The sequence below is a fragment of the Branchiostoma floridae genome, chromosome 9 (genome assembly GCF_000003815.2).
Source record: "Branchiostoma floridae strain S238N-H82 chromosome 9, Bfl_VNyyK, whole genome shotgun sequence".
Lineage (NCBI taxonomy): Eukaryota > Metazoa > Chordata > Leptocardii > Amphioxiformes > Branchiostomatidae > Branchiostoma > Branchiostoma floridae.
In genome coordinates this window covers 16,404,647-16,430,477 of record NC_049987.1, presented here as the reverse complement: position 1 = coordinate 16,430,477, position 25,831 = coordinate 16,404,647, and the positions used below count along the sequence as shown (strand labels likewise).

The 25,831-nt window shown below is 40.5% G+C and overlaps 2 protein-coding genes across 3 annotated transcripts in view; both read right to left on the bottom strand.

Moving 5' to 3' along the window:
* Positions 1 to 5,501, bottom strand: part of LOC118423278 (fibrocystin-L-like) — a 45,636-nt gene extending 40,135 nt beyond the window's left edge. Inside the window, exons 1-2 of one of the 2 annotated variants that reach the window (XM_035831367.1) lie at positions 5,340 to 5,501; positions 571 to 648 (exon numbers count right to left, since the gene is read on the bottom strand). In XM_035831367.1, the coding sequence (XP_035687260.1) occupies positions 571 to 648; positions 5,340 to 5,424 (163 nt within the window). In that variant the 5' untranslated portion in view covers positions 5,425 to 5,501. The remainder of the gene's footprint in view (positions 1 to 570; positions 649 to 5,339) is intronic. The other variant, XM_035831368.1, reaches the window with a different exon arrangement.
* A 7,302-nt stretch (positions 5,502 to 12,803) lies between these two features.
* The window catches only part of LOC118422225, a 24,337-nt gene continuing 11,309 nt past the window's right edge, over positions 12,804 to 25,831 (bottom strand). Inside the window, exons 14-25 of the mRNA XM_035829742.1 lie at positions 23,804 to 23,897; positions 21,482 to 21,619; positions 21,166 to 21,245; positions 20,496 to 20,580; positions 20,002 to 20,088; positions 19,302 to 19,390; positions 18,683 to 18,890; positions 18,101 to 18,247; positions 17,761 to 17,965; positions 17,063 to 17,311; positions 14,664 to 14,836; positions 12,804 to 13,775 (exon numbers count right to left, since the gene is read on the bottom strand). Of these exons, the coding sequence (XP_035685635.1) occupies positions 13,770 to 13,775; positions 14,664 to 14,836; positions 17,063 to 17,311; positions 17,761 to 17,965; positions 18,101 to 18,247; positions 18,683 to 18,890; positions 19,302 to 19,390; positions 20,002 to 20,088; positions 20,496 to 20,580; positions 21,166 to 21,245; positions 21,482 to 21,619; positions 23,804 to 23,897 (1,561 nt within the window). The 3' untranslated portion in view covers positions 12,804 to 13,769. The remainder of the gene's footprint in view (positions 13,776 to 14,663; positions 14,837 to 17,062; positions 17,312 to 17,760; positions 17,966 to 18,100; positions 18,248 to 18,682; positions 18,891 to 19,301; positions 19,391 to 20,001; positions 20,089 to 20,495; positions 20,581 to 21,165; positions 21,246 to 21,481; positions 21,620 to 23,803; positions 23,898 to 25,831) is intronic.

Sequence of the window (25,831 nt, the reverse complement as noted above, 5' to 3'; positions counted from 1 at the left end):
TTTGTAAGATTCATTTTTGGGTTAACCCGTCATTTGATTTTCAAATGGGTGATTTTAAATAGCCAATTGTGCATGGGGAGGGAGATGGCTGAAATATGCTGTATTTGCTCTCAAGCAAATGTCGGCCTTTCTAGTTAATCTTATTGTTTGATTAATGTTATACATATAATATATTTGTTTATTCAGAAATATATATTTACAAATATATATTCATCATTTTTTGTAAGGTAGGAGCCCTTACCGTATAATAAGCCTGCCTTGTTAAGACCTTAATTGATACATATCCAGTCGTGTTTTGTTCATGTTTATGCTCAACCTGATGACACTTACTTTATCTAGCCTTGTTACCATCCTCCGTAGTGTTCGCAGGCTTAACATTTTCGCTACGGAGAGCGGTGCCCAGGCTATAATGTACCCAATCTTTTCGCCACGGAGGGTGGTGCCCAGGCTATAATGTACCCACTCTTCAACGTGTAGGAATCCATTTTCAAATTCATTGGTATTGTGAAATAGAAGTCAACTCTATCGCGACAGACGAAAGGACTACCAGAAGAGTCAATATGTTCTTACCTTCCCCAAAGATCCAGACTTGAGTCTGCCCTGCCCAACTGCCGCGGTCAGGGCTGATCGACGTCACCCGGGGGGTCGCTGGACAAATGAACGAACAAATGAAGAATCATCCAGAATACAGTTCTCGTTGGTGAGAGGTGAATGGAAACTATCAACGCTTATGATAGGGGCAACCAACTACGTGTATGATGTGTGAAATCTATAGATATCCTTCAAGTTGTTTAGTTAGTGTTGACATGAACATAGGAATACAGGAGGAATGCTTGTATTGGCAAATATGTGATCAATCTTGCTATTTGTCTAATTGATGTCTATATTATTCTAAAAGTTTGTTTTGTATTAATTACAGTACACAATGTAATAACTATGTAGAATTAAGTCAGAAGATAACACGAGGAATATACTGAGGAAGATATCGACTTGATTGTGTAACATTAGTGGCAGCGGTGGGATTCATATGCAGTCTTACTAGGCTAGAAATGACGTCTCCAAGCAGATCTTAGGAAGGAGCACTTCTCTGGCTACCTTGCTTGGAGGATAGAAATAATGTATGTTTTTCTTATGAGAGGAGCCTTTGGTAGCATAACCAAAATCGCGCTCCTAGCTATAGCGGCCGGCCCTACAGTTGCCTCCACCAAGGAGGAGGGGTCATTGACCCCATCCAGCCAGAGATTGTGTAAACGTAGGCTAGAACCTAGGGGAAACCTAGCGTATCTTACGGTGGCATGAGTTGATAAGATAGTGTCAAAAAATCGCAAAGGAGTGTAGTCAGTCTAGGAGTGTACCGAAGACCCTAGGCCCGCTAAACTCATTTGCCAGCTTCTGATACTATCTTATGGCACCGTATGATCTGCTTGGAGATTAGGGGAACTCGCTATGAATGGTGTTGGTAACAAAGCATGCATGTATTGAGCTGCATTTCGACCAGTCATAGACTTTTTTGTTGGGGACACTTTCACCACTTGATCCTTTGACACCTACAACAGTGAGGCCAATATCACATAGCAATCATACGCGTATCAGTTTCCGTTAATCCTTTAGGAGACAGCTTGCCATGCCAGTTTACATGTGGTCGATTGGACGTGTTGTGAAGGCAACGTGGGAGGGAAGGTCGCGATGGAAACGTTAAGAAATATAAACTCCTAAGGTCATCAAATCTTTTCATTGGGCTTTATTTTTAGCAAATAGTCGTATGGTTGTTTATGTAGTCGCCATCAATGCCAACAAGTATCCACTTCCCTGACGTACCCCGTGCGTTTTTCTTTGTTTAAATTTTGTTCATTCATGAGAAGCTCAATTCGGCCTGCAAAGGGCTAAACAAAATACAGTCAAGGTCTATACACGTAATTTTACACATATACATGGTACGAAATAGATGAGAGCTGTGTAATAGTTTAAGTAGTGGCGGAGCTACATGTACTTTATGTGGATTTGGTACAGCCCTGCCCTCCCAAAAAGTTTGTTGACCCTCAGAAATCACAGAACGTATTACTGCCGAAAATATAATTTTAACATTTAGAGCTCGCAGACTCTACATCCTATCGAGTAGGGCTTAAAAGAACGATATGCCTAAAGCTGGAAATGACCAAAGCTTAGGCAAATTCAATGTGCTTTAGAAGCTTAAAAGAGAAAATACGCCTTCACCTTAAAACCAGACATCTTTAGCACTAAAGAGGCGACAACGTGCAACAGTTTATTGGTTAGTAGTCCATCTTGCACGAGGTAATATTTGTCAGCGGCCTTCTCCCTTTCAATAGCCCTTGGACCACACAACTTTGTGAAATCTGTATAGCAGTTGGCTTGTCCACTGGTAGTGGTGTGTATACGTCTTCAATTACCAAACTCTTTCCCAAATACTAAGTACTAAGCAGAGAAAGCAGAAAAGTACAATTTTTTTAAACCTTTGGTATGACTTGGCCGGGGTCAAACTCACCAAAAGTAAGGCTAGCACTCTACCCATTTGGCCATTGCACCGGTATTTTAGTAATTCTATATCTCTGTCATATTTCACCAGAATTGATTTCTGTGTTTTCATTCTTATCAAGGAAACTTTGCTAATATTAATGCACGGAAGGATGCAATAGAGTTCATGCAGCCGAGCACTAAAGATAAGAGCCACTACAAAGCAAGAAGATGACACAACAAAGATAGCGAATACCAGACGACTATGGTGAGTCCGTAACCATGACAATAGGTCGAAACAAACACGGGGTTCACGAACTCTCACGATAGAGGATATTTGTCTGCAAATAGTTGTATGGACCAAAAAAAGCTTTTCAAGCTATATTAGAAAACTTCCATTCTTCTGTTCTTTCTTACTGGCCTTGAGAACATACTGCAACTCAAGTTTTCATGCAAGACGTCTGGTGTCTGTAAACAGTTCTTAGAGTAAAGCTGAAGATAGCAATCTTTTCAAGCTTGTGTTCATCACATTACTGTGGACCACAAACAAGGCAAAGAAACTCGACATTGCCAAACACAAGTCGTTCTAACATCAGATAGTTCTTTCAATAACATGCCGAATACATTTTACACAAGCAAATCGAACATGTGATTAAAGTGTCCACAAACAACATATACTCGTAAATATACTATTAGTAGTCAAGCCACGGGATAATACTTTGTAGCGCTTTTATACAAAACCATCGGCGTGGGTTTGATGTTTTGTTTCTTTTCATGGCCATGGACCGAGACTGTACACACGACGTAGGGGGTTTTACCGTGTTACGTTACGTGGATCCTTTACGTCAAAACCATGAGTTATATAAGTGTATTGACCCCTAATTCAGTCCGGATAGTGTAATATACACAGCTAACATGTTGTGTAAGATGAAAAGGAATTTCACGGGGTATGATTTTTAAAAATAGGTTAAGTGTTGATCCGGAAATATAGTACCTATCGGTGACCTATTAGTTAAAGGCATCAAGGAATCAATCAATCTTCCGCTGGCATCTCTCTCCGTCACTCTAGGAGCCTTTTAACTTTTTTCAAGAAGGAACGTTTCGGATTATATTCCATCATCACTTAATAAATTGCTTGTGACAAACTGACACCAGAACGTAACATTACCTATACTATAGGTACAGTCCACTATAGGAGATTCATTCAGCTAACATATAGCTGTTTGATCTGTACGAAATAAAAATCCTTTGCCTTCTGATGTCGTTGAAGAGCGAACTTTAAAAATTTTCTAGTTGAAGTGGACTGTACTAGGAGGAGAAAGACACGCAAGTAAACGTCTATACATTAGGTCAACTGTAGTTAACTGCACACAGACATGGGTTTAAATTATGCTCACATGGCGTTACATTAAGGCGAGGAAATGTTCTCGATTCTAGAAGTCCTAGAATACTTGACCTTTCTTTCCATGGGTTAAACATTTGGATCTGTTCGCGATTTTAAGATAACTGTCGACCGACGACTGCGCTACCTGCATAGGCTCAAGGCCGTACACGCGTATCCCTCCTCAGGCGTTTCCAAAAACCAGCAAAGCCCTTTGTGCAAAGTCACACGCCTCTGCACAAGTATCAACAGTCCACTCCCTGCTACACATGTTTATATGTTTGTACGTTAAACAGTTTTCGGGTGTAGTGTTTCCAACCTCCCGGGTCCCATACAGTGTCCCTTCTGCCCTTACATAAGCCAGGTCCACAAACACTGCTCCCATCTGTCAATCTTTCGTGTGCTCCCCTATTCAAACTAATTCGTACATTTGTGCCGTATATATCAGTCTGCAATGGACCAAATTTGAACAACAGGTACTGGTGAATATGAAGAACGGTAAAAAATAGTAAAGGCCGAAAAGAAAACCCAGCTGAAGATGAAACTCGGTTTGGGGAGTATGCTTTCATAACCTCAACGAAAAAATTCTGTTTAGTTTCAGCATGCCTGTCTGTGTGTTTGTCTGTCTGCTTGTCTATATGTGTGTGTGTGTGTGTGTTTACGGATATTTGAGGTCGGGATAACTTAAGAACCTACGGATGGATTACGATGAAATTTAGAATGTGGTCAAGACTCCGAAATGCAAAAGTCTGGGTCCGCTAAAGTAGCATGCGCAATCACTCGAGAAACTGGATATGATTTTAGAAACATTTTTTTTCCAAAATCATATCCAGTTGCTTGAGTAAATTGCTATTTGGCGTATGTCTAACCTTTATCTGCGTAACAATCAAGGTCAACTTGGTGTTCCTTAGTCTGTGACCGTATATGTTGCATATTCGACAATTCCAAAGGTATCACGAGCATCAAACATCAAATGATGGCTCACGTGTAAAAATGACTGTGGAGCCTAGTTTGCAAATTTTTACTCATGGGCTGAATGTTAACAAATTGTTTCCGGACTAGACGTTAGACGCTTCAAATCTGCATTCCTCATTGCTCTTCTTGACAAGCATGCTAATGAACGAATTGCAGTTCTTGGGCTAAGACCACTCTTTCTTACATTTGTTGCAAAACCGTACACATGACCAACCGTAGTCCACTGCCAATATCAGACTTGGTCGGACATTGACCACGCTAGCACACATTACATACGATATAACTTCCAATGTTATTTTTCCATATATCCTCTCAATAGATAGGCGCACTTTACTGACTTATAACTGGTAAGGATGCAGAGACTTATAGGTGTTATGTTTCTATTATAAAGATGTAGATATTTTCGATCACAACGTCGTTGCAAACATTTACACAAAGTTTGACATTTAAGCGATTATTAGCTTGTTTTTTTATTCTTTATCTGAAGCTACAAGATAAATGTTTTGCTTACTTTGGCCACGTGCATCTTGTAGTAGCAGAAGTACTAGAAACATGCAGCCCGGCAAGGCCGAAGCGGACCGGCTTGACACCGCCATGTCCTCGGTTACTCCCGTCTCTATCGTCCTGAAGAAACCTGGCGTCTGTGGCGTTCTAGTCGCGTGTACCTTCCAAAATCCTGCGGTAGTCTTTTCTTTCAACACATAATAGTAAATAATCACCCAGAAACCAGAGCTGCCAAGACATAAACGTGTCTTTCTTGAGTCGTAACTCAAGACGTAGCTATTTTGACGTAAATCTTTGACTCTTTGCAAGGATGTGCTTACGTAAGCGACTTTGCTTATGCTACCGTAAGTGTCAGGCTTTGTCATTGGCTTATGTAAGAATGGGTCAAACTAACTACTATGGTGCGGGGGCACGCGTCTTCATTGTGTCAGCTTTACTTCTCGGAACATCCCTGGGGTACTACAATTTCTTGTGGACTGCGACCCTTCCGCAGTAATGGACTGGTCCATCAAAAGGTGAACGCCCACCTGAACGGTTGTTGACCAGTTGTTAGGGGTTGTTGAACTTCCCGGGAAGTGTAAAAAATTCTGAATATTTGTCTTCTGCCGAGACCAAGCACAAGAACAATCAGGCAAAGCACAAGCAATCGATTTGATGTCCCAGAACCCCAGCGAGAAACCTTCAGAAGAGCCATCGCCTACCGTGGACCCAACATCTGAAACAGTCTACCACCGGACATACGCACAGCCCCATCCCACTCTTCTACTTAAAGTAACGGAAACGACCGAAATGAACGGACTCGAATCGTGGATATGTAGTAGCTCTCACTATTGTGTAGTTTGCATTATGTATGTAAAATTGTGTATATAGACTCATAATACTCATTGGGACTTTGAATTACGTAAACTGTATATACTTTGTCTGACCCTTCCCTCTTCCCTCATAAACTCAATGAAAAGCAATCTGCAGGCCGATTTGAGAATTCATGAATAAACTAGCTAAGGTTTAATCAAACAAAAAAACATGCTCAAATAGTCATGTATCTTCAGATTGTAATAGGTTATAGTTGTTTACAGATGGTAATTCAAAACGCGGTGTATACGTATTTATAGCGCAAAATTAAATAGACCTTAACGGTTGTACAATACATGCACGTCACTCTGGATGTAAGGTAACCATGTGCTTTTGGCATTTGATTCTCAAACCATTATTCAAACCAAGATAGTTAAATCTTAACTAAGTGTATGATTGATAAACTACCATGCTGCATTCTCTACCTAATACTTTCACATGGTACTCATCCCTCGTTAATGGTAGTGCTTAGAAAAATTGCCGATACTTCGGTCTTTCAGATGACGTTATCAAACTCCCAGTGTGACGTTACGCTAGATGCATTGCATGGCTTGTATGCTAGGGGGCGCCCTTACGCGTTTTCTGATGTGTACAGGTCTTGCTTACAACGTGTCTAAAATGCCAGGGATGATATAGAATATTAACTGTTGTCACTCACTCATCATAATTGGTTGTTCATGTGACGGTTCACTAACTGGTCAGAATGCTGCTTGACGTACGTAACTTGTTACATGTGTTTTAGGTGAATGAGGGGATTTCTACGAGAATCGATGACGAGATGAGTTTCACTTCCGCAGTTCTGACTCGGCCTTTTTGTATTTGAGGGCCCGGATACTGGCACCATTCGCTCTCACACGCTATCTACAGACTCAGAGAGACTCGCAGAAAGAAGCGCATACAGAAATAGCGAAGAAAGGTAACATTTTTATCGTCATTGCTTTGCCAGGAAGATCATTGCGAGTCAGCGTTGTCGTTACTTTATATTTTGGGTAGGGGAAGCTATGTGTAACCGTAGTTCAAGTACTTTTCTCATGTCTTTTACATTTCAACAGTGTATAGACGAGCACTGTGTACTTGAAGAGGCAGGCCCTCACCGGTGTTATATGTACGGCTGTCAGTAGTAGACTTAAGTCTGATAGTTTATATTAGGTAAAAATATCCACTGACGATGTCGTTTAGTTTCAGTCATGTTATATCATGTACACCTATGTTGAGATAATCCAAAATGGATTCTCAAACTACATCAGCCGCTGATGGTGGAGTTTTATTCCCGCATTTCAAAGCTATAGCTATAAGTTTCGCATGCTCGTCACTTAGTGTATGCTTACATTGGTATGGTGCCCCGGGGTATATGCGAGGTCAACACACCTACGTCCTGTTAAAGACCAACCAATTGCATTGTGCATGTGAGATCGTATCGTGCGCTGCATCTTGAGGCCGCATGAGGGCGTGTTGTACTTGTCTGCCGAAAGTACTTGCAAGTCCAACTCGTACATGTTTCATAATTTCCTGAGAGTTGAAATACCAAAGAGGTCCATATTACTTAACTACACGGCTTTAACCCTATTCAGACCGGGCTTTTTTGGTCATCCCTGGACCGGGGGGGGGGGGGGGGGGCTTTTGAGGCCCTCCACTTTGAAGTCCTATAACTCTAAAACGACGTGCCGTAGGGCCACCAAATTTTTAGGACATGATATCGACATAATATCTGACAAGTATTTGACGTTTGACGTTACGTTGACGTAAGATGACGTAATTATGACGTCATCAATTTGATTATATTGGCCGGACCCATGAAAAAAGGGTATTCTCAGAAAACTTCAAGTTATTCTACAAAAATGTAACAACAAGTGCAGATAACGGAATAATAATGTTTATTACGACTTGTGTTGCCAATAGCAACATCAATGACGTCAAAATGACGTCATAAAATGACGTCATGCACATCTAAGATACCAGTTGGGCTCCGCCATATTATATCCACCACCTTGAATTTTGAAAAATACTTTTTTTGCAACAAATAATCACAAAGGGCAATGGAAATAGACTCTATTCATTTATTTAGATGGTTTTTGATGAAAAAATACCAGGTAGTTACAAATTTTCAGGGATAATTAGCTTGTTATTCTTGATCTGGCCATGCCGTCCGCCATTTTGGATTTTGGGCTGATGACGTCATCAAATTAGCATAATTTATGCATATATAATTATGAAAGATATGCTAAATAATATAAGATTTTATTTATGTAACAAAATAGCAGTTATATAGCAAATAAATGTGAAAAATACATTGTTAGAACCAAAAATAGTGATTTTTGGCAAAACAGCCTGTCAACAAACGGTTACCATGGCAACACGAAAAAATGGAAAATTTGTCAAACTTCGTGAAATTGTTGCCAACAATATTTTAGGAAAACTCACCAAATTTGGTGGCTCTAGCGTAAGCCGTTCTGGCGTTATAGGATATCGAAGTTGGCGCGGGCCTCAAAAGCCCCCCCCCCCCCCGGTCTGAATAGGGTTAAGAGCTATTATACATTGCAATGTTTTTCTTTCTGGTTTCAGGTTTCAGGAAAGACGGGTGTACACAATGGACAGCATGTTCACCAACTTAACGAATGCCTATTTCTTGAGCTCCATGCAAATGTGGCTCATTTATATTAGACGTATACAGCATGAGTCTGAAACTCACCTGCCTAGTAGGCTTGCTACTTGTCGCACTTTCCAGTGCCATGAGTTGCAGAAATCATCAGTCAGAACCACCTCTCATCGGTCGTTTCGTCCCCTAATCTGAGACGGCCTCTAGGTGGGGGGACAGCAGGGCGAACGTCTTCACTCTGCTTCTCTGCAACTCTTGAACTGACTACTGCTCCTTGGTTCCCCACTTCTGGTCTTTCCTCTTGACCCACAGCCAAAAGCTGCATCTCTCCACTTCTTCGGATAACGCCTTCACTAACTGTTTGTGACTGAGTGAGAGTTCTCTACAGAGGCGTGTGATGGATGTTCCTACGAATCCCCTGCATCCTACCTCTACTGGGTATAACAACGCCCTCCAACTGTTCTCTACACACTGTTGTACTAGGTCTTGATATTTGAGCTTTTTCCTCTCAAACGCAGCCTGGACATTTTCCTCCCATGGGACAGTTAACTCGACTATAACGACTGTTCTCTGTGTTGGTGACCAAAGCACTATGTCTGGGCGCAGAGTCGTTTCACAGATGGTTCTTGGGAAGGTTAAACGGGTGTCCAGGTCGACTGTCATCTCCCACCCTCCTTTGCTCATCAGACCTTCACCTCTACTTCTGTTGGCTGGAGCCGCTTTCTGCCCTTCCTTGACGAAAGGGATGAAGGACTGGTTCTGAACTCTATTGCTGCTCACCCTTTTCCTTCCCTCCTCTAAGGCTGCAGCCAGGATCCTCAGAGCTTGGTTGTGACGCCAGGTGTATCTTCCCTGTTTTAACGAGGTAGTGCAGGCAGAAAGGATATGCTTTAGGTTGGCCTTGTTCGCCCCACACAATTCACAAGATTCTTCCTTTGAGTACCATTTGCTTAGGTTTCTTGGACATGGGAGAATATCGTAGGCTGCCCTTATAAGAAAACTTAATCTGTGGTCTGGTTTGTCCCACATGTTTTTCCACGTTAACTTTCTGTCCACTGTGCTCTCCCAGTTAATCAACTTTAATTCTCGCAATCATAGTTTTCATCATCAATCTCAGTTACCGTCAACTTTTCGCTCTGGCTCTCTCTGTCATTATCATGACTATTGTTATTTTCGCCGTAGGCTTTTTATTTTACCTACATGATTCAAACAAAGCAGCACTTGAAATGGAACGCCTTAAGTTAGAAGGCCAGAGACTGGAAGCTAATCGTGATGTTGAAACCCAACGCCTGAACGTGGCAAGTAAGGATCTGGAAGTTGAAAAGGAACGGTTGGCTTTGGAACGTGACCAGGAGAGTCGGCAACTGAAGATGGCAAGCTTGGATGCAGAAGTAAAAAAAGAACAACTGTCTCTTGAACATGATCGTATAAACCACCAACTGCAAGTTGTACAGGAGAGACTGTCACTGAAACGTGAGCAAGTTCAGGCTTTCCAGAATATAGCCACCGCTACGGATACATGGGAGAAAACCACAGAGCACGAACAACGTGGCTGGGTGTCTACTGATACTAACCGTGTCCTGGAGAAACACTCAAAGCCTCGCTATTCACCTTCTGAAATGGAAGGCATTGTACGTCAAATCTATCATGATCAAGAGTCACAAAAACTGGCACTGGAACAAAATGTCGATCTGAGGATAGAGCAAAAGAAGGAGAAAAACGAACTCTAGTAGACGAACAACGGGACCAGCAATCAAGAATTCAATTCGTCTGTGCAGAACCCAAGAACTTGTATAACAGAAGCAATTATCAAAGCTGCTTAGCAAGAGTTATCTGCTACACATGACGGCTAAGTACAGGTCATAGCGATAGGGCAAAATTTCTACAGAGACTAATTAATATGCATATTAGTATGTAACGGTTCAACTTGTTTCTCGCTTCTAGGAAGGTATAGGATAAAAAGGATTCAATAATGTATGGTTTATGTTATACAATATAATAAAACAAATCAGTTGCGTTCGTTCATGTGCAACTGTCAATTCAATCCAAAAAATAATCTACAGCACATTTCAATTATTTAGGGGTAGTCGTTTTCACGATTTTAAAAAGATGAAACGAACATGTCATATCTTGCTTATGCAAGTAGACTTAATTTGCTTATTGAACACATTTAATTAGTATCTAAAACTTTCTTCATTGTAAGACATTGACAAATAAACATATTTAACATCTTGACCATACTTGTGCTGTATTTGAGTAGTAAGTCAGACTTAGTATTTTTGCAATGGCTGATGGTGTAGAGAAGAGGGCATAAGGCTGTTATCCAGCACTTAAATCAAAACCAGTGATAGGTACCGTAAGTACTCACTCACTCACTCACTCACTCACTCACTCACTCACTCACTCACTCACACTCACACACACTCACTCACTCACCCACTCAATCACTCACTCACACACTCAATCACTCATTGACTCACTCACTCACTCACTCACTCACACTCACACACACTCACTCACCCACTCAATCACTCACTCACACACTCAATCACTCATTGACTCACTCACTCACTCACTCACTCACTCACTCACTCACTCACAAAGATATTGATTGTGTAATGTTGCTACTTAATTCATAAAATGCCACTTGGTTATTACGACTTCTTTCATCAAACTGAACCAAAGTTATGTCAGCAGCGTGCTGCATGACGGGACGGCTGACTTTGCTGATCTCCAAGCAGATGCTAGCACCCGGATCATTGTTAGTATTTTGCTTCTGTTTCTACATTTAGTACTTTAAAAAAAATTAACAATTTTTTAACTCTATTCTTAACAGTTTGTTTAAAAAAAACACATCACAAATACAATAAAATGCGCTGAACCCTGGAACTGTAATAAATACCAAGGAGGTTCCATTCAACGTCCCTGCAAACATCTGCTTGGATACCGGCGCGGATACAACATGGCGGACGCATGGACATCACAGTCTAGACGATTCGCAACGCAAGACACCAAGCGTAAGCGTTGTTATTTTCTTAAGTCGTTTAAACTTCCGTGGATTGTAATAAGACTTACAGAAGACTAGTCCAAACATGGGAACATTTTACCAATCGAAATGGGTACAATATTATATACAGCCGGAGATAATCTTATTGTTTGCTACATTTGTATTATCTCAGTGACAGAGGCAACTTTGAAGACGGGAAACTCATCTAAAAGCTCGGACACTGTGTTGATTTTTATCATTATTACTTTAGATACAGACTTGAAAAGAAATATGTTAGAAGAAGAAGAGATGAATCTGATATAGCTTCCCATACGAAGCCCCCCTCCCCAATTCGCTGGTAGTTAGTAAATGTAGTAGACATGTAGCTTGTATATAGGCTAACAGTAAACGTCACAATGTCATATATGAACGTAATACATACAATGTGAATGTGCCAGATCTTATGTCTGTACTCTTGTACTTACATGAAACTCGGTGAAACTAACTACAAAGAAGGATCTTCGTAGTCTTCTCGCCCACCTCTGCATGGTCGCCATCTTTGTATCGACACAACCGTCATGCAGTTCGTGACTTCGAGATCGTCCACTCAACTGATATCATAATGATTCTATTTCCACATTTGAAACGGTGCTTTGTTTAGTCATTGATTTGAGAGTAAATCTGTATCTCTTTCACATGCACTTGTCCTTGGGTGGTCGTAACATACAATGTAATTTGCCCTGACGCGCCCTCTCTCTCTCTCTCTCTCTCTCTCTCTCTCCTCTGTTTATGTTTTTGTATTTCTTTCTGTCTCTCTCTGTCTGTCTCTCAAATAAACATCTGCTGATAAAATATAGATTACCTTTTACAGATTAGTAATTTACAAATACGTGTCTCAATGCAACCTATAACACGCAAGGTACGATTGTTCTAAGGTAACTTTAGGTCAATTGCAAGTCAGAAATGAGGAAGTGAAACTCGCTACATACATCATCAAAATCAAGCAGTCATTCTCTGCCACGTAAAATGTACGAAACCTACAAATAGTTCAGGTCAACATTCATTGTACTTTATTGTGGATAAAAATATCAGAAATATAACACGAAAAATTCATAAAACGTCACCGCCGAAAATACACCTAGTGTCAACAATACAAAACGGACAAACGTGTTAGGCGACAGAACTAGTTGTTATATAATGTTACAGGGTGAAAATATTTATTATATTTTTAGGGTCATTTTACATATTTAATAAATATTTATTATATTTTTACCACGGAGCCTGGTAGAGGCTATACAAACCTTACAATCTATAAACCTTTCATTGGTGTAGACCAAATCTGGCAAGCATACGCATCCATACCCATTATTAACATCATATTATCATTACATGATACGAAGGTAAGTCAGAAAGTAAGGGTGTCTTCCTTCATCTTGAAATCAACTCATTCGCCAGTAGAAATTGGACAACAAATTGATGAAATTAACAGTCTCAATAAACAAGGAGATATGTTCTTTTACATGTGTGCCAAATTTCAACACATTTTATTAAAAATGCACCTAATATGGCATTACTTTCTGACTGTCCCTTGTATATCAAACACATTATAACTTAACAAATAAGAACAAAGCTACGATTATAAGCTACGAATCACCATAAATGTAAACAATCTCTAATTCATAATCAAACCCGTTTATTAAAAGCCCTGATAATCATCGAACGACAGCGCTAGCATTCTAGACACCAGTATTAACATAAAATAGATAGGTTGGTAACTGATTGGCTGATGGCTGACAAATGCAAGGACAGATTGCAGGCCGATACATAACGGTTATTGCTTGATATACGTAAATGATGACAATTCAACGAGAGAAATTCGATGATTTATGACTTTCTGTAGTCCTTTCAGCAGATGAAGTGACCCGCCGTGTTGTTCACCAACCGCCGTCGGCACAACAGGGCGTAGGTCCGTGACTGGGCTTGCCTCCGCAGTGGCCTCTAGTCTAGCTCTAATAGAATGGCATATAAAAAAAAGAAACTTCACTCGAATTTTGTGTTGACAATATCCCCCCCCCCCCGTGTGCAGAAATGAACTCTTCCTTAGATAGCCATATGTAAAGTCCAAAAATACGCCTGCTAAGATAGGACTTTGACTTAATCACCAAAGTCCAAAAGAGGATTTAAAAAATGCCAATGGACTCTTCCAGCACACCCCATGCAAAATTGCGAATTAGACCAGTCTAAAAATAACCTCACTGAAAGACTTTGAAATAGTCACCAAAGTCCAAAAATTGATTATGCATAATGTAGATGGCACTCCTATGCCAGATTTCAGCTCAATTGGTTTTAAACCAGCGTAAAGGAGCCAAAATGTACTTTTATTTGTTAAAAAATGGCATAAAAATCGCAAAATTAAACATTTTGTTGTACTGTATGCCAAAACTGTTATTGCGCTTTTTGCATATATTAGGGCATATGATCAAGGCACCTTTATGCCAGGTCATTCGGTTGTAATACGAGGGCACAGGGGTCCAACATGTTTTAGACTTGGCTAGCAACAGGAAAGAATATCCTAGTAACCTACCTCCGTGTTTGTTTTTCCAATAACCTAGGATCTATAGTTAGCTTTTAATACCTTTACTACACTTGTGATATTGCTATTTCACTGTTTGTATCCATCATGTTACCTACAATTAGCTCACGGGCAAGAATCTGCAATAAACGTTATTTAATACCATACAGAAAGAGTAGTTTGGTATAAGGGCATGATACGGTTGAAAGTCATCGAATACGCAATATGCCAGTGTTTGTATACTCTTATTACGATGCTGTAGACGCATTTACGCTGCTTCAAGGTACAGAATCATGTTTAAGTATCCGTTATCATCGACTCATACCTTTGTGCGATAGTCAACACATTTACTGCAAGTGCAGTGACTTGTCGTGGCCCCGCACCATCCGTACTCTGAACAACAGGGCCGATTTGAATTAGGATCACACCATCCGGGGTTCGCTCCTGGGGCTGGAGCATTCCTTCCACACTTTGTGTCAATTCTCCACTTACTAGCCACTGTAAAATAAAAGGATTTAGTAAATATACGTGAACAGCGTCGTAGACTCCAAGCTAGTAGGATAGATTACTTTTTAGTAAGTTTTCCTTTGATAAATAGAATTAATAAATGTATAATCGCAGAAAGTTTTAGTTCCGATCACAGATTAATTTCTTTATCATTTGTCACTGCAGATTTTCCAAGGGGGAGGGCGTATTGGAAGTTCAACACATATTTATAAGAAGACAGGTCTTTTCATAAAAACCGCCCCCAATCCCAAGGTACCCCGAACACCTGAAAATTGTCAAGACTTTTCCCCAAAGATTATTGTCGGAAGACCAAAGGGAAACTTGAGAGGGCCTTATCACAGAAGATGAATCGCTAAATGCTATCAACTCTTTTTCAAGTGGAAATCGCCCGGGTTGGATGGGATTCCTGTGGAAGTGTATAAACAGCTTTTTTCAGTATTTAAAGCTCCGATGTTACAATGTTTTAATTTTTCATTGACCTAAGGTTTTTTGACAAATACCCAAAGTCACGGTGCTATTTCTTTATCATTCAAGCAGGGGGGAAATGGTCAAGATAAAGACCCTACATTACTAGATAACTGGAGACCACTAAATTTGCTGTGCTGCGATACCAGAATACTTTCTAAATGTCTGCCATATCTGTCATACCACACATTATTGATAAAGACCAAAGTCGATTCATTCAGGGCAGATTTATTGGTGAGAGCATCAGACGTATACTCGGTTTGATTGACCATTATGAAAAAGAACAAAAAACTAAAACAGGACTTATCTTTATTTCGGACTATAAAAAGCATTCGATTCTATAATATGGGACTTTATTATAAAATCATTAAACTTTTTAAACTTCGGACCTGAATTTTCAGCTTGGGTGAAAGTCTTATATAATGAAATTACAAGTTCTGTTTTAAACAATGGATATATATCTCAACCTTTCTGTTTACATCGTGGAGTTAGACAAGGCTGTCCCCTCAGCCCCTACCTGTTCATAATTGCAGTAGAAATGTTAGCTATTAAGGTCCGTGGTAATGAAGATTTGACCGGCCTGTCAATTTTTGGAAAGAGTACTAAAATTCCTCAGTTCGCAGATGATACTGACTTACCCTTCACTCCTACTCTAGCATCTTTCTTTGCCCTCCTCAAAGATTTAGAAAGTTTTTCTTGTATTTCTGTCCTTACTTTGAATTTTGAAAAAAAAATATGGTGCTATTTGTGATTGTTTTAGATATAAACAATTAATTTCTGCCATACCCCAAAAATGAAAATCCATGTTATGTGGCAATGTTATTGATAGCGTTTGTAAACCTCTACAGAGAAATAGCTGCTGGTTAAAACAGGTGAAGGTTAATAAGAACATGTATCAGTTAACGTTTTTCTTATTATACTATAATTTGGTCGATATCTCACACAATGTGCAACTGAAATGGCTGTATCTCTTTGACATCCCTATCCCCTGGAAACAAGTTTATTCCTCCATAACATTCTGTACAATTGACTCATCAACTATATTTATCCAGTATGAAATTTTGCACAAGTTCTTACCTACAAATAAGTTATTATATATTTGGAAATGTATTGAAACCCCATTATGCTCATTCTGCCATGAGGAAGAAGAAACTTACCTGTATGTTTTTTGGGAATGTCCACATTTAACTCCCTTTTGGGACAAAATTAAAAACTATCACACTAAAACAACCCTAAATTTAAAATTGAATGGATTCAATATCATTTTTGGAAATCTGCACTTAGGAACTCCCCCGATTGAAAACCTTACAATTTTACTAGCCAACATTTACATATACAGAAGTATAAAATCCAGTACCTTAAACTTTGACTCATTTCTTCGCTACGTTATTTTCTTTGATAAAGTAGAATATTATGTAGCCTTAAAAAAGGCAAACCGGATAAGCATCTGGGGAAGAGAGTTCATCATTGCTATGGTTTGAGATCTCAGTTATATTATCTTTTGAATCTAAGTTTATTATTGTTATGGTTTGAGATCTCAGCTATATTATAATTTGAAACTCGTTATTGTTATGATTTCAGATCTCAGTTATATAATTTTTGAATCTATAAAATTAAGCAATTGCTGTGTGAAAATGGTTTCTTTATCAAGTATTTAGTAAATGCAACCAGCTATTGTCTAAAGGACAAATATATTGACTATTAATCTTCGGTAGGGAACTTTACTTGTACAAGGGCAGATGGCGAACTTACCAACGCAAGTCTTGCCATCGGAGGCCAGTGCGAAACCGAGTCCGCATGCCGTGACGCATTGGACACTTCCGTCATCGTTGTGGAAGACAAGGTCCTTACATACGCATGTCACACCATCGTCAGCTGCTTCGGTACCGGCTGGGCATTCTGCGACGCACTGGATAACTCCACCGCCCTTGTCGAAAGACAATTGCTTACAACTGCGGCATTCCGTGTCGAGCTTCGATCCAGGGGACATGGGGATACATCCTGTTTGGTAAAAACACATCTTTGTGAAAAATGAAAATGCCCATCAAAGCTCATCCACCCAAGGTCGGCCGAAAGCTTGCATGTATTATTAGTATCAAGCAACGTCCCTGGCGTACCGGCCTAAATCACCCTTCTGAATGGTTGACGTTAGGCCTAGTCAGCCAATCAAATACCCTGCCAATCAGATATTCCCTCCTGTTGTTCGAGGGAAAGTGAGGAGCCAATCACGTTGCCTCTTGAATATTCGCGGCGACGTGATTGACTTTCGACGGCTGACCAGCTTCTATATAATATAGGCAGCGAGAAAGAAGCATGGTTGGCAGACCGGTACGTCACAGTTTTTGCCTGATACATACAAGGATGTAGTAACCGCTTCTCACTGTCCACAAAGTAAGGATATTTTTAATATTCCAACACCATGAATATACATAACTCCAGGAAAAGCTCACCGTCACACTCTGGGTGACAGTCTTCCACACACTTCCCATCCTTCATGATAGTTCCTCCCGTACATTCCATTTCTCCCTGTGCCTCTCCCTCGATGATTCGGGCGTCCATGATCTCTACGTCCTTTTCCCCGCTGCCAAAGGAGTAGAAACGGATGCCCAATGGTGGTCCGGCATCATTGTAGACCATGTAGATCAGTCCTTTCTCCTGTTGGCAGAAAATGTTAAAATAATCGTTTAATGTATTCATAAACAGTAGCTCGGTATACGAGTACTACACCAGAATCTACATAGATATGCATATATAACCATGCAGATAGGTAAGTCTAAACATGTCATTTACGGAAGTGTCAGAGCCGATGCCATATCTGATGGAGGTTCGCTGGTTTGCCCTGTCTTCCTCCAGGCAAATGAAGTACGGCTGGAACAGTTTGGAGTCACCCAGACTTCGGGCACTCTTCGCTCCCTCGTATTTCACCAGCTTCATTCCCTAAGAATGGCACAATAAACACGATATGGATGTTCGACATGTTACACAAAGGTTGGTGAAATATAATTGATGAGTACTTGTGACATCAAGGTGGTTAAGAAAGCACAATCTGACTCCTGTACCAACAAGGCCATAGTATGTTCAGGCCGAAAGATACTAAAAACAGAAGTTGTGCTACAGCACCAAGGTCACAAACTGGGGGGCCCAACAGTGACCTGTGTCTGTCCAGTACCTACGATGATATTTTAAAAAGTATCATCGTAATCCACTTGAGTTTCTTGAGTTATCCTGAGTACAAAAATCCGGATCCGGAAATGCAAACACACACAAAGACACACACACAAACTAAACCCGTAACTATATCTCCATTTTTCATGGAGATAATAGTATTGCATCGTTGGTGATTGAAACGCTTTTAGAAAATATTGGCGTTACCTTGTAGAGCGCAACACCCTGGTAACTGATCTGGAGATGGTACCAGGTGCTTTTATCCCTCGGGATGGCGGAGAACACCACAAATATGTCGCCTGACGACGCCGCAACGAAGTACAGACACCTTCCTCCCTCCTCCGCGGGCTTGATTTGGTAAGAGTTGGACCACTTCACCGTGCAGGGCGCCACGAGTATACTGGCTAAAGAACGGCTGGTAGAAACAACAGAACAGCATTGCTTATTAGGCTTCATAGGAAAACACATTCTGAATGAACCATCAACAATGACTTCATTATTTCAGTGTTCCGAAAAAGGGGAAGAAAGGTAGAGAATCACACCAGAACTGAGTATAAAGTATAAAGTGTAAAGCGTAAAAACAAACAATAAGTACATTGTGTAGAATATGCACTATCATAGTTTTGCAAGACTGACAAATGCCTATATACATGTAGTATCTTTCTTTCTTTGCCATTGGCAAAAGAAAAGAATTGCTTGAACAATAACAACATTTAACGCCTAACAAAATTTGGTATTGCCACGCTTGCTGTTTACGCAGTGTGAGAAGTGATCGTAGGAGCGAACCTGGGTTACGATAGGATAATTTCCAGGCTAATAAACTTACCCCTTCGCCTTGGAGTGCTCTAACGGGCTGACATACTCAGCTCTGGCAACATCCAAGTTTGCGTAGTTGCGTGGCAAGTTTCCCAAAACCTGTGAAGACAAGGGCAGCACAATCAAATTTTAGCAAATCAGAGGATTTCATCCAACCAGAACTTTGCGTAGTATACGGAAAGACAATAAGAATGGTGCGGTACAGTTAATATTGCTGGCTTGAATGTTCATGCATCAGTCTCTAGTAGAAATCGTTATGAAGAAAAATTAAACTGCATGTAAGTTTTCTACAAAACTGGCCTCAACTTGCGAGAACAAAATAATCTTTATGAAAGAGAGTTTATGAAAACTTTTATCTAACATTTTAGCAAAAGCAAAAGAAGCCATTTTTTTAGATGTGGTCATTCTTTATCAGAGACGGGGGGGGGAGCCATAAACTTTCTGCAACTTATGATCCACTGCTCATAGAATCACGTGTTATCTTTCATGGCATCGCAGAAGCATTGTTGCATTGATCATTTCTTGACAAAGACTTTTGCTGGACAGTTTGGTATTTGATTAAGTACATTTTTCTTTCGAAAATTACAGTTCATCTGACACTGTGCTTTCAGTAAACATTATCACTTGTAAGATACTCGTGTAAACGAGTAAAAAAGTACACGAATGACTAAACCAATGAATACCTATAAACAGTGAAATTGGTGAAGTACCTGTTTGGATGCTTCTTGGTCTTGAGGCGTGACATCAAACGTTCCGGATGCTTCATCGTATGTCATCACAAAACCAAAGCAGGAGACCTGTGTTTGTAAATAGAAGTTTGTTCAACACATGTTCTGACAAATGTAAATGAGACCTGTGTTTGTAAATATAAGTTTGTTAAAAACATTTTCCTGACAAATGTACATGTAACGTTACATCCTCCACCATTGTAAATAACTCTAAATAGAGCATTACGCAGCTCAGAGTCAAAATTATACAAGGTATCGTCGTACTACACGTGGGTTTGATAGTCACAAAACATCCAGTATAGCCCTAACATTGGTCCATGAAATAGGTCATGGCTTGTTCTATTGGGGTCACATAGAGGAAAACAAAGATGACACTGGTCACGCAATTTATAGTGCACGTTACCGTGGCCAGCAACCTTTAAATTCCTGAACGTGTTGTCAGTTAGATAATGAACACGTTGTCTGGCTGGACTTACCTTCTTGTTGTTGGTATCGCCACTACCGCCATTGTTACGGCTGTTGTACATGTGCATTGGTGCTCCGGCAATGTGACAATTCCATCTGTTGAAAAAAATCAGTTTTGTGGGTTGTTGCACCAATAACTATTTGAAAATCAAATAGTTTAGCAATTCACCATAAAGGTATCAGATAAGTTTAGGGTAAAGATACCGGTACAGAAAATTCAGTTACAGGTACATTTCAGGTCCAGAGGACCAGGTCCAGGTCCGGACCTGAACCTGGACCGACCTAATCGTGAAAACTTGTGAATGGTTGATACTCAAAACAATAGTCCAAGTTTCTAAAAAAGAATATATTTGGCGGAGTATTCGACTGCTATTGGCGTTTTAAAATCCACACTCTATAAGTTTGACTGTAGAAACTTGGTCGATTTGGCTTTAAACTCTACTCTACTTGCCTCTTTTAATTTTTTCTGAATCTGTAAGCGCCAAAACTTGTAAACCCCTGCCAATATAATCTATTCATTTCCTACTTGGTCCAAAACCGGTCTATTTATTTTGAGGGCTGTTTTTTTTCGTACCTTTCCAACAAGAAAAATGATGTACTGGTACATCGTACCGGTATCCACCCGTAGATTAGTATGTACATTGTTGATGAGCTCTGTATAGGGAATGTTTAGGTTCTTACTTTCCCCTGGCATGAACCAGAAAGGCCTCTGTGTTCTTCGTAATGTCGTCGTTGATGTTTTCAGGAATATCAAAGATGATCTGCAATTAAAACAGCAAAGTTATGATAGTGATATGAAAGCCTTCAAGTTATTCTGGTTACCACAGTTGTATTTGTTAGGGAAAAACACACCAGGCTATGTGGACTATTCACAAACCTCCAGTTCTAAATCAAAAAGACGTGAGACGTGCGTTGATAACCGACAAATAATTCACACTTGTAGGAATGATGAACCACTACGCTTCGCTCATTCGGTGCTTTCTCCGTTGCCCCCTACCTTATAAGTATCCCCATTGATGAGTTCCAGCCATGTTGGGTAGGTAGTTCCTGAACTACCCCCCTTCACGCCCAAGTCTTCAGTCGTACATCCAGGTTTGCCCCCCGTTAGGCGGAAATCCGTGGTGGGCACTGGTCCCTGTGGAGAAAAAAAGCCGGATCAGTCATCGGAGTTATACGCAGTGAGTTCATGAAAAGGTTTCATACACTAATTATTCCCATATGTTTATAATTAGAAGTTTATTTGCAAGTTCTTGCCCGAGGGCTAATTGCAACATGAAACATACAGAGAATATAATAAACATGTATAAAATGAAATACTTTGGTATAGATAACAATGGTGACAAGTGTAAACGAGTGACTATTCCGTTTATAAGGAATGCAACTTGGCAAGTTATTAGGACCAAGAAGTGTGTCAAGTGTCGTTCCTCTGAGCTGCGTCAATGGGATCCCTGTCAACAAAAAAAGAAAAAATTGCAAGTGAGTTAAACAAGGAATCCGATTGAAATTTTCTATCGGATTAAAAAAAATGTGTTTACATGAGTTTTATACAATCGGATAAAACTCAAACTTGCGACCGCGACCCGACACAATCGGATTAAACTCTTTACCGCGGCACGCGTCCTGTTTCCAACGACCGCCGCGGGCACGCGTAGTTTTTCCAAAATGTTGCCAGACTACCTTATAATTTTGAAGGATGTAGCGACATCGATATTGATTATAATTGTTGAGAAATCGGCCGGCTTTGGCCAGATTTTGACGCGTCGACGGCCCGCAACACACACTGACGAAAGTGGCGGCTTCTAGGTCATGCGGGGTCATTGGGATAGTTTATTAAACTGGGGTTAGAAATGTTACGCGCGGTGTGATTATACTCTACATTTAACTATATAAAATGTATCTGTTGCAGAAGTTGCATGAATAGGGGAAAATGCTACCAAAACATTTGACTTCATAACGTATTTATCTGAAATAAAAGTCTGTGTTTCGTTTTGAAAAAACTGCTCGCCCATGCTTGCATGCAGTGAAGTGACCCAAGCTGGAAAATTCTGTTTAGACACGCTTCCGACTGTTTTTCCCGTAGAATATTTGCCTTTTTAGTGGTGTTGGGACATTGACTCCAACAACAGAAGAGAGAAACGAAACCACACATTCTATCTTCATGGGCGATATTGCCAAAATGAACCAGTCGGTCTTCTGCCGCACTGCCGATTTTCGGAAAGACCCGGTGCACATGTTCCGGCGAATCTTGCGGCGTCCGGTTGTTAACCATAGCGGTAAGATGATTTTTGCAAGCAAACTTGCCCATAAACTTCTTTTCTAACCCGTGTATCATACTTTTTAGCCATGTTGTAAGTATGGTTGCATGGTTAATGTCCACTGTACCCGTATGTATGACGTCAAAACCATGAAACAAGCCCGAATCCAATCCAATTGTGTTCACATGGGCGATTCTGGTCAATCGGATTGCGCGGCAATCGGATTGCGCGCGTCGAATCCACCTCGCGAGGTGGATTGCAATCCAATCCAATCCAAAATGGGTAATCCAATCGGATTAGTTCTGTTCACTTTGGCTTTGGATTGGTCATTTTAATCGGATTCCTCGTTTAACTCACTTGCTTTTTTCCCATGTGAACGGGGTCTTCAAAGTGAGCTTTATTCACACACTGTGATTGTACAATCACGCCATTTTGGAAGAGAGTGACCACTCGACCCTTAACACTGACGTCACATGACAGTGACGTCACCACATAGTGGCTTTCAATGCCTATTTTTAAATCAGGGCCTGATGACTGTTCTAAGTTAGACTGCATCCAATGTAACATTTTGCTCGATCGCCGCTGTTAAAAATATTCTGGAATACAGAAATCAAATTATTCATATTCATGCATGCAAGCATGCATGCCCTATACAAGTTAGTGCATATGCCATTTTGACTGGAAGTGGGTTAGACAATTTATTTGTTTGACCGGATAGTGAGTGAGTGTGTAACAGCCCTTGGAATCTGGATTACAATGGATACTATTTTGGATCATTTTTTTGTGTGTGTCAGCTTTGTGCCAAACTGGTAAACTATGTTTCTTAAAAGACAGGCACGGATAACATAATTGGTTCCAGTGGAACGGGAAAAAATAGAAAGTACAGTGTCACATACCTACGGATAACAGTAAAAACTGATTTTATCGTCTACAAATTAGATGCCAACTCTTTCGTTCTTAACCGTAGTAATACTAGTTATTCTCCAGACATTGGTGATGGGTATCTCATAATGAATACATTCTAACCAGAGATGGAACGTTGAACAAAATGGTATGCACCATACCTCTTCCATATACATAACGATTGCCCTTTCCAGTGCGAGCCGTTTCTTGTCCAGTCCTTCTTGAAACTTGTCCACTGACGTGAAGTCACAATATCTGTGCAGATTCAAAATTTAGGATGTTCCATGTACCACATCACGAAATCGCCGCGAAATGCAGCTAGTCGCGCGGTGTCGTTGCGACACCCACGCCGTAGCCGTGTCTGGCATTTCACCGTAAGAGATTTCGTGATGTTCCATGTTCGCCGCAAAATGTAGCTAGCCGTGCGGTGTCGTTGCGACACACTCGCCGTAGCCGTGTCAGGCATTTCGCCGTCTGAGATTTCGTGATGTCCCATGTAAGACATCACAAATTCATCGCGAAATGCAACTTACCGCGCGGGTTCGTTGCAACGCCTTCGCCGTGTCAGGCATTCCGCCGTGACCGTGTCGGGATCGTGAATGACATCACGTATTAAATCAACGCAAAATGCATATAGCCCCGCGGGCCCGTTTCAACACCAAAAACATAGGAAGCGGACCGGCATCCAAGTTTCGCATGTAGGCAGTGTAGTTTTGTAGAAATCCTACACATTTCTACAATGGTTCCTGTAGACATTTGTAGTGATGTAGAAATCCTACATAATCCTACAGTCGTCACTGTAGACATTTGTAGAGAGGGACACAGGAAGCGGACCATCCAAGTTTTACATGTAGGCAGTGTAGTTTTGTAGAAATTCTACACATTTCTACAATGGTTCCTGTAGATATTTGTAGTGATGTAGACATTTCTACACTTGTCATTGTAGATATTTGTAGAGAGGGACACAGGAAGCGGACCATCCAAGTTTTACATGTAGGCAGTGTAGTTTTGTAGAAATTCTACACATTTCTACAATGGTTCCTGTAGACATTTGTAGTGATGTAGAAGTTCTACATAATCCTACAGTCATCACTGTAGACATTTGTAGAGAGGGACACAGGAAGCGGACCATCCAAGTTTTACATGTAGGCAGTGTAGTTTTGTAGAATTCGAAATTCTACACATTTCTACAATGGTTCCTGTAGACATCTGTAGTGATGTAGAAATCCTACATAATCCTACAGTCGTCACTGTAGACATTTGTAGAGAGGAACACAGGAAGCGGACCATCCAATTTTTACATGTAGGCAGTGTAGTTTTGTAGAAATTCTACACATTTCTACAATGGTTCTTGTAGACATTTGTAGTGATGTAGAAATCCTACACAATTCTACAGTCGTCGCTGTAGATATTTGTAGATAGGGACATAGGAAGCAGACCATCCAAGTTTCACATGTAGGCAGTGTAGTTTTGTAGAAATTCTACACATTTCTACAATGGTTCCTGTAGACATTTGTAGTGATGTAGAAATCCTACACATTTCTACACTTGTCACTATAGATATTTGTAGAGAGGGACACAGGGAGCGGACCATCCAAGTTTCACATGTAGGCAGTGAAGTTTTGTAGAAATTCTACACATTTCTACAATGGTTCCTGTAGACATCTGTAGTGATGTAGAAATCCTACACATTTCTACACTTGTCACTGTAGATATTTGTAGAGAGGGACACAGGAAGCGGACCATCCAAGTTTTACATGTAGGCGGTGTAGTTTTGTAGAAATTCTACACATTTCTACAATGGTTCTTGTAGACATTAGTAGTGATGTAGAAATCCTACATAATCCTACAATCGTCACTGTAGACATTTGTAGAGAGGGACACAGGAAGCGGACCATCCAAGTTTTACATGTAGGCAGTGTAGTTTTGTAGAAATTCTACACATTTCTACAATGGTGCCTGTAGACATTTGTAGTGATGTAGAAGTCCTACATAATCCTACAGTCATCACTGAAGACATTTGTAGAGAGTGGACACAGGAAGCGGACCATCCAAGTTTTACATGTAGGCAGTGTAGTTTTGTAGAAATTCTACACATTTGCTACAATGGGTTGCCTCGTAGACAGTCTTGTAGCTGATGGTAGAAATCCGTACATAATCCTACAGTCGTCACTGTAGACATTGTAGAG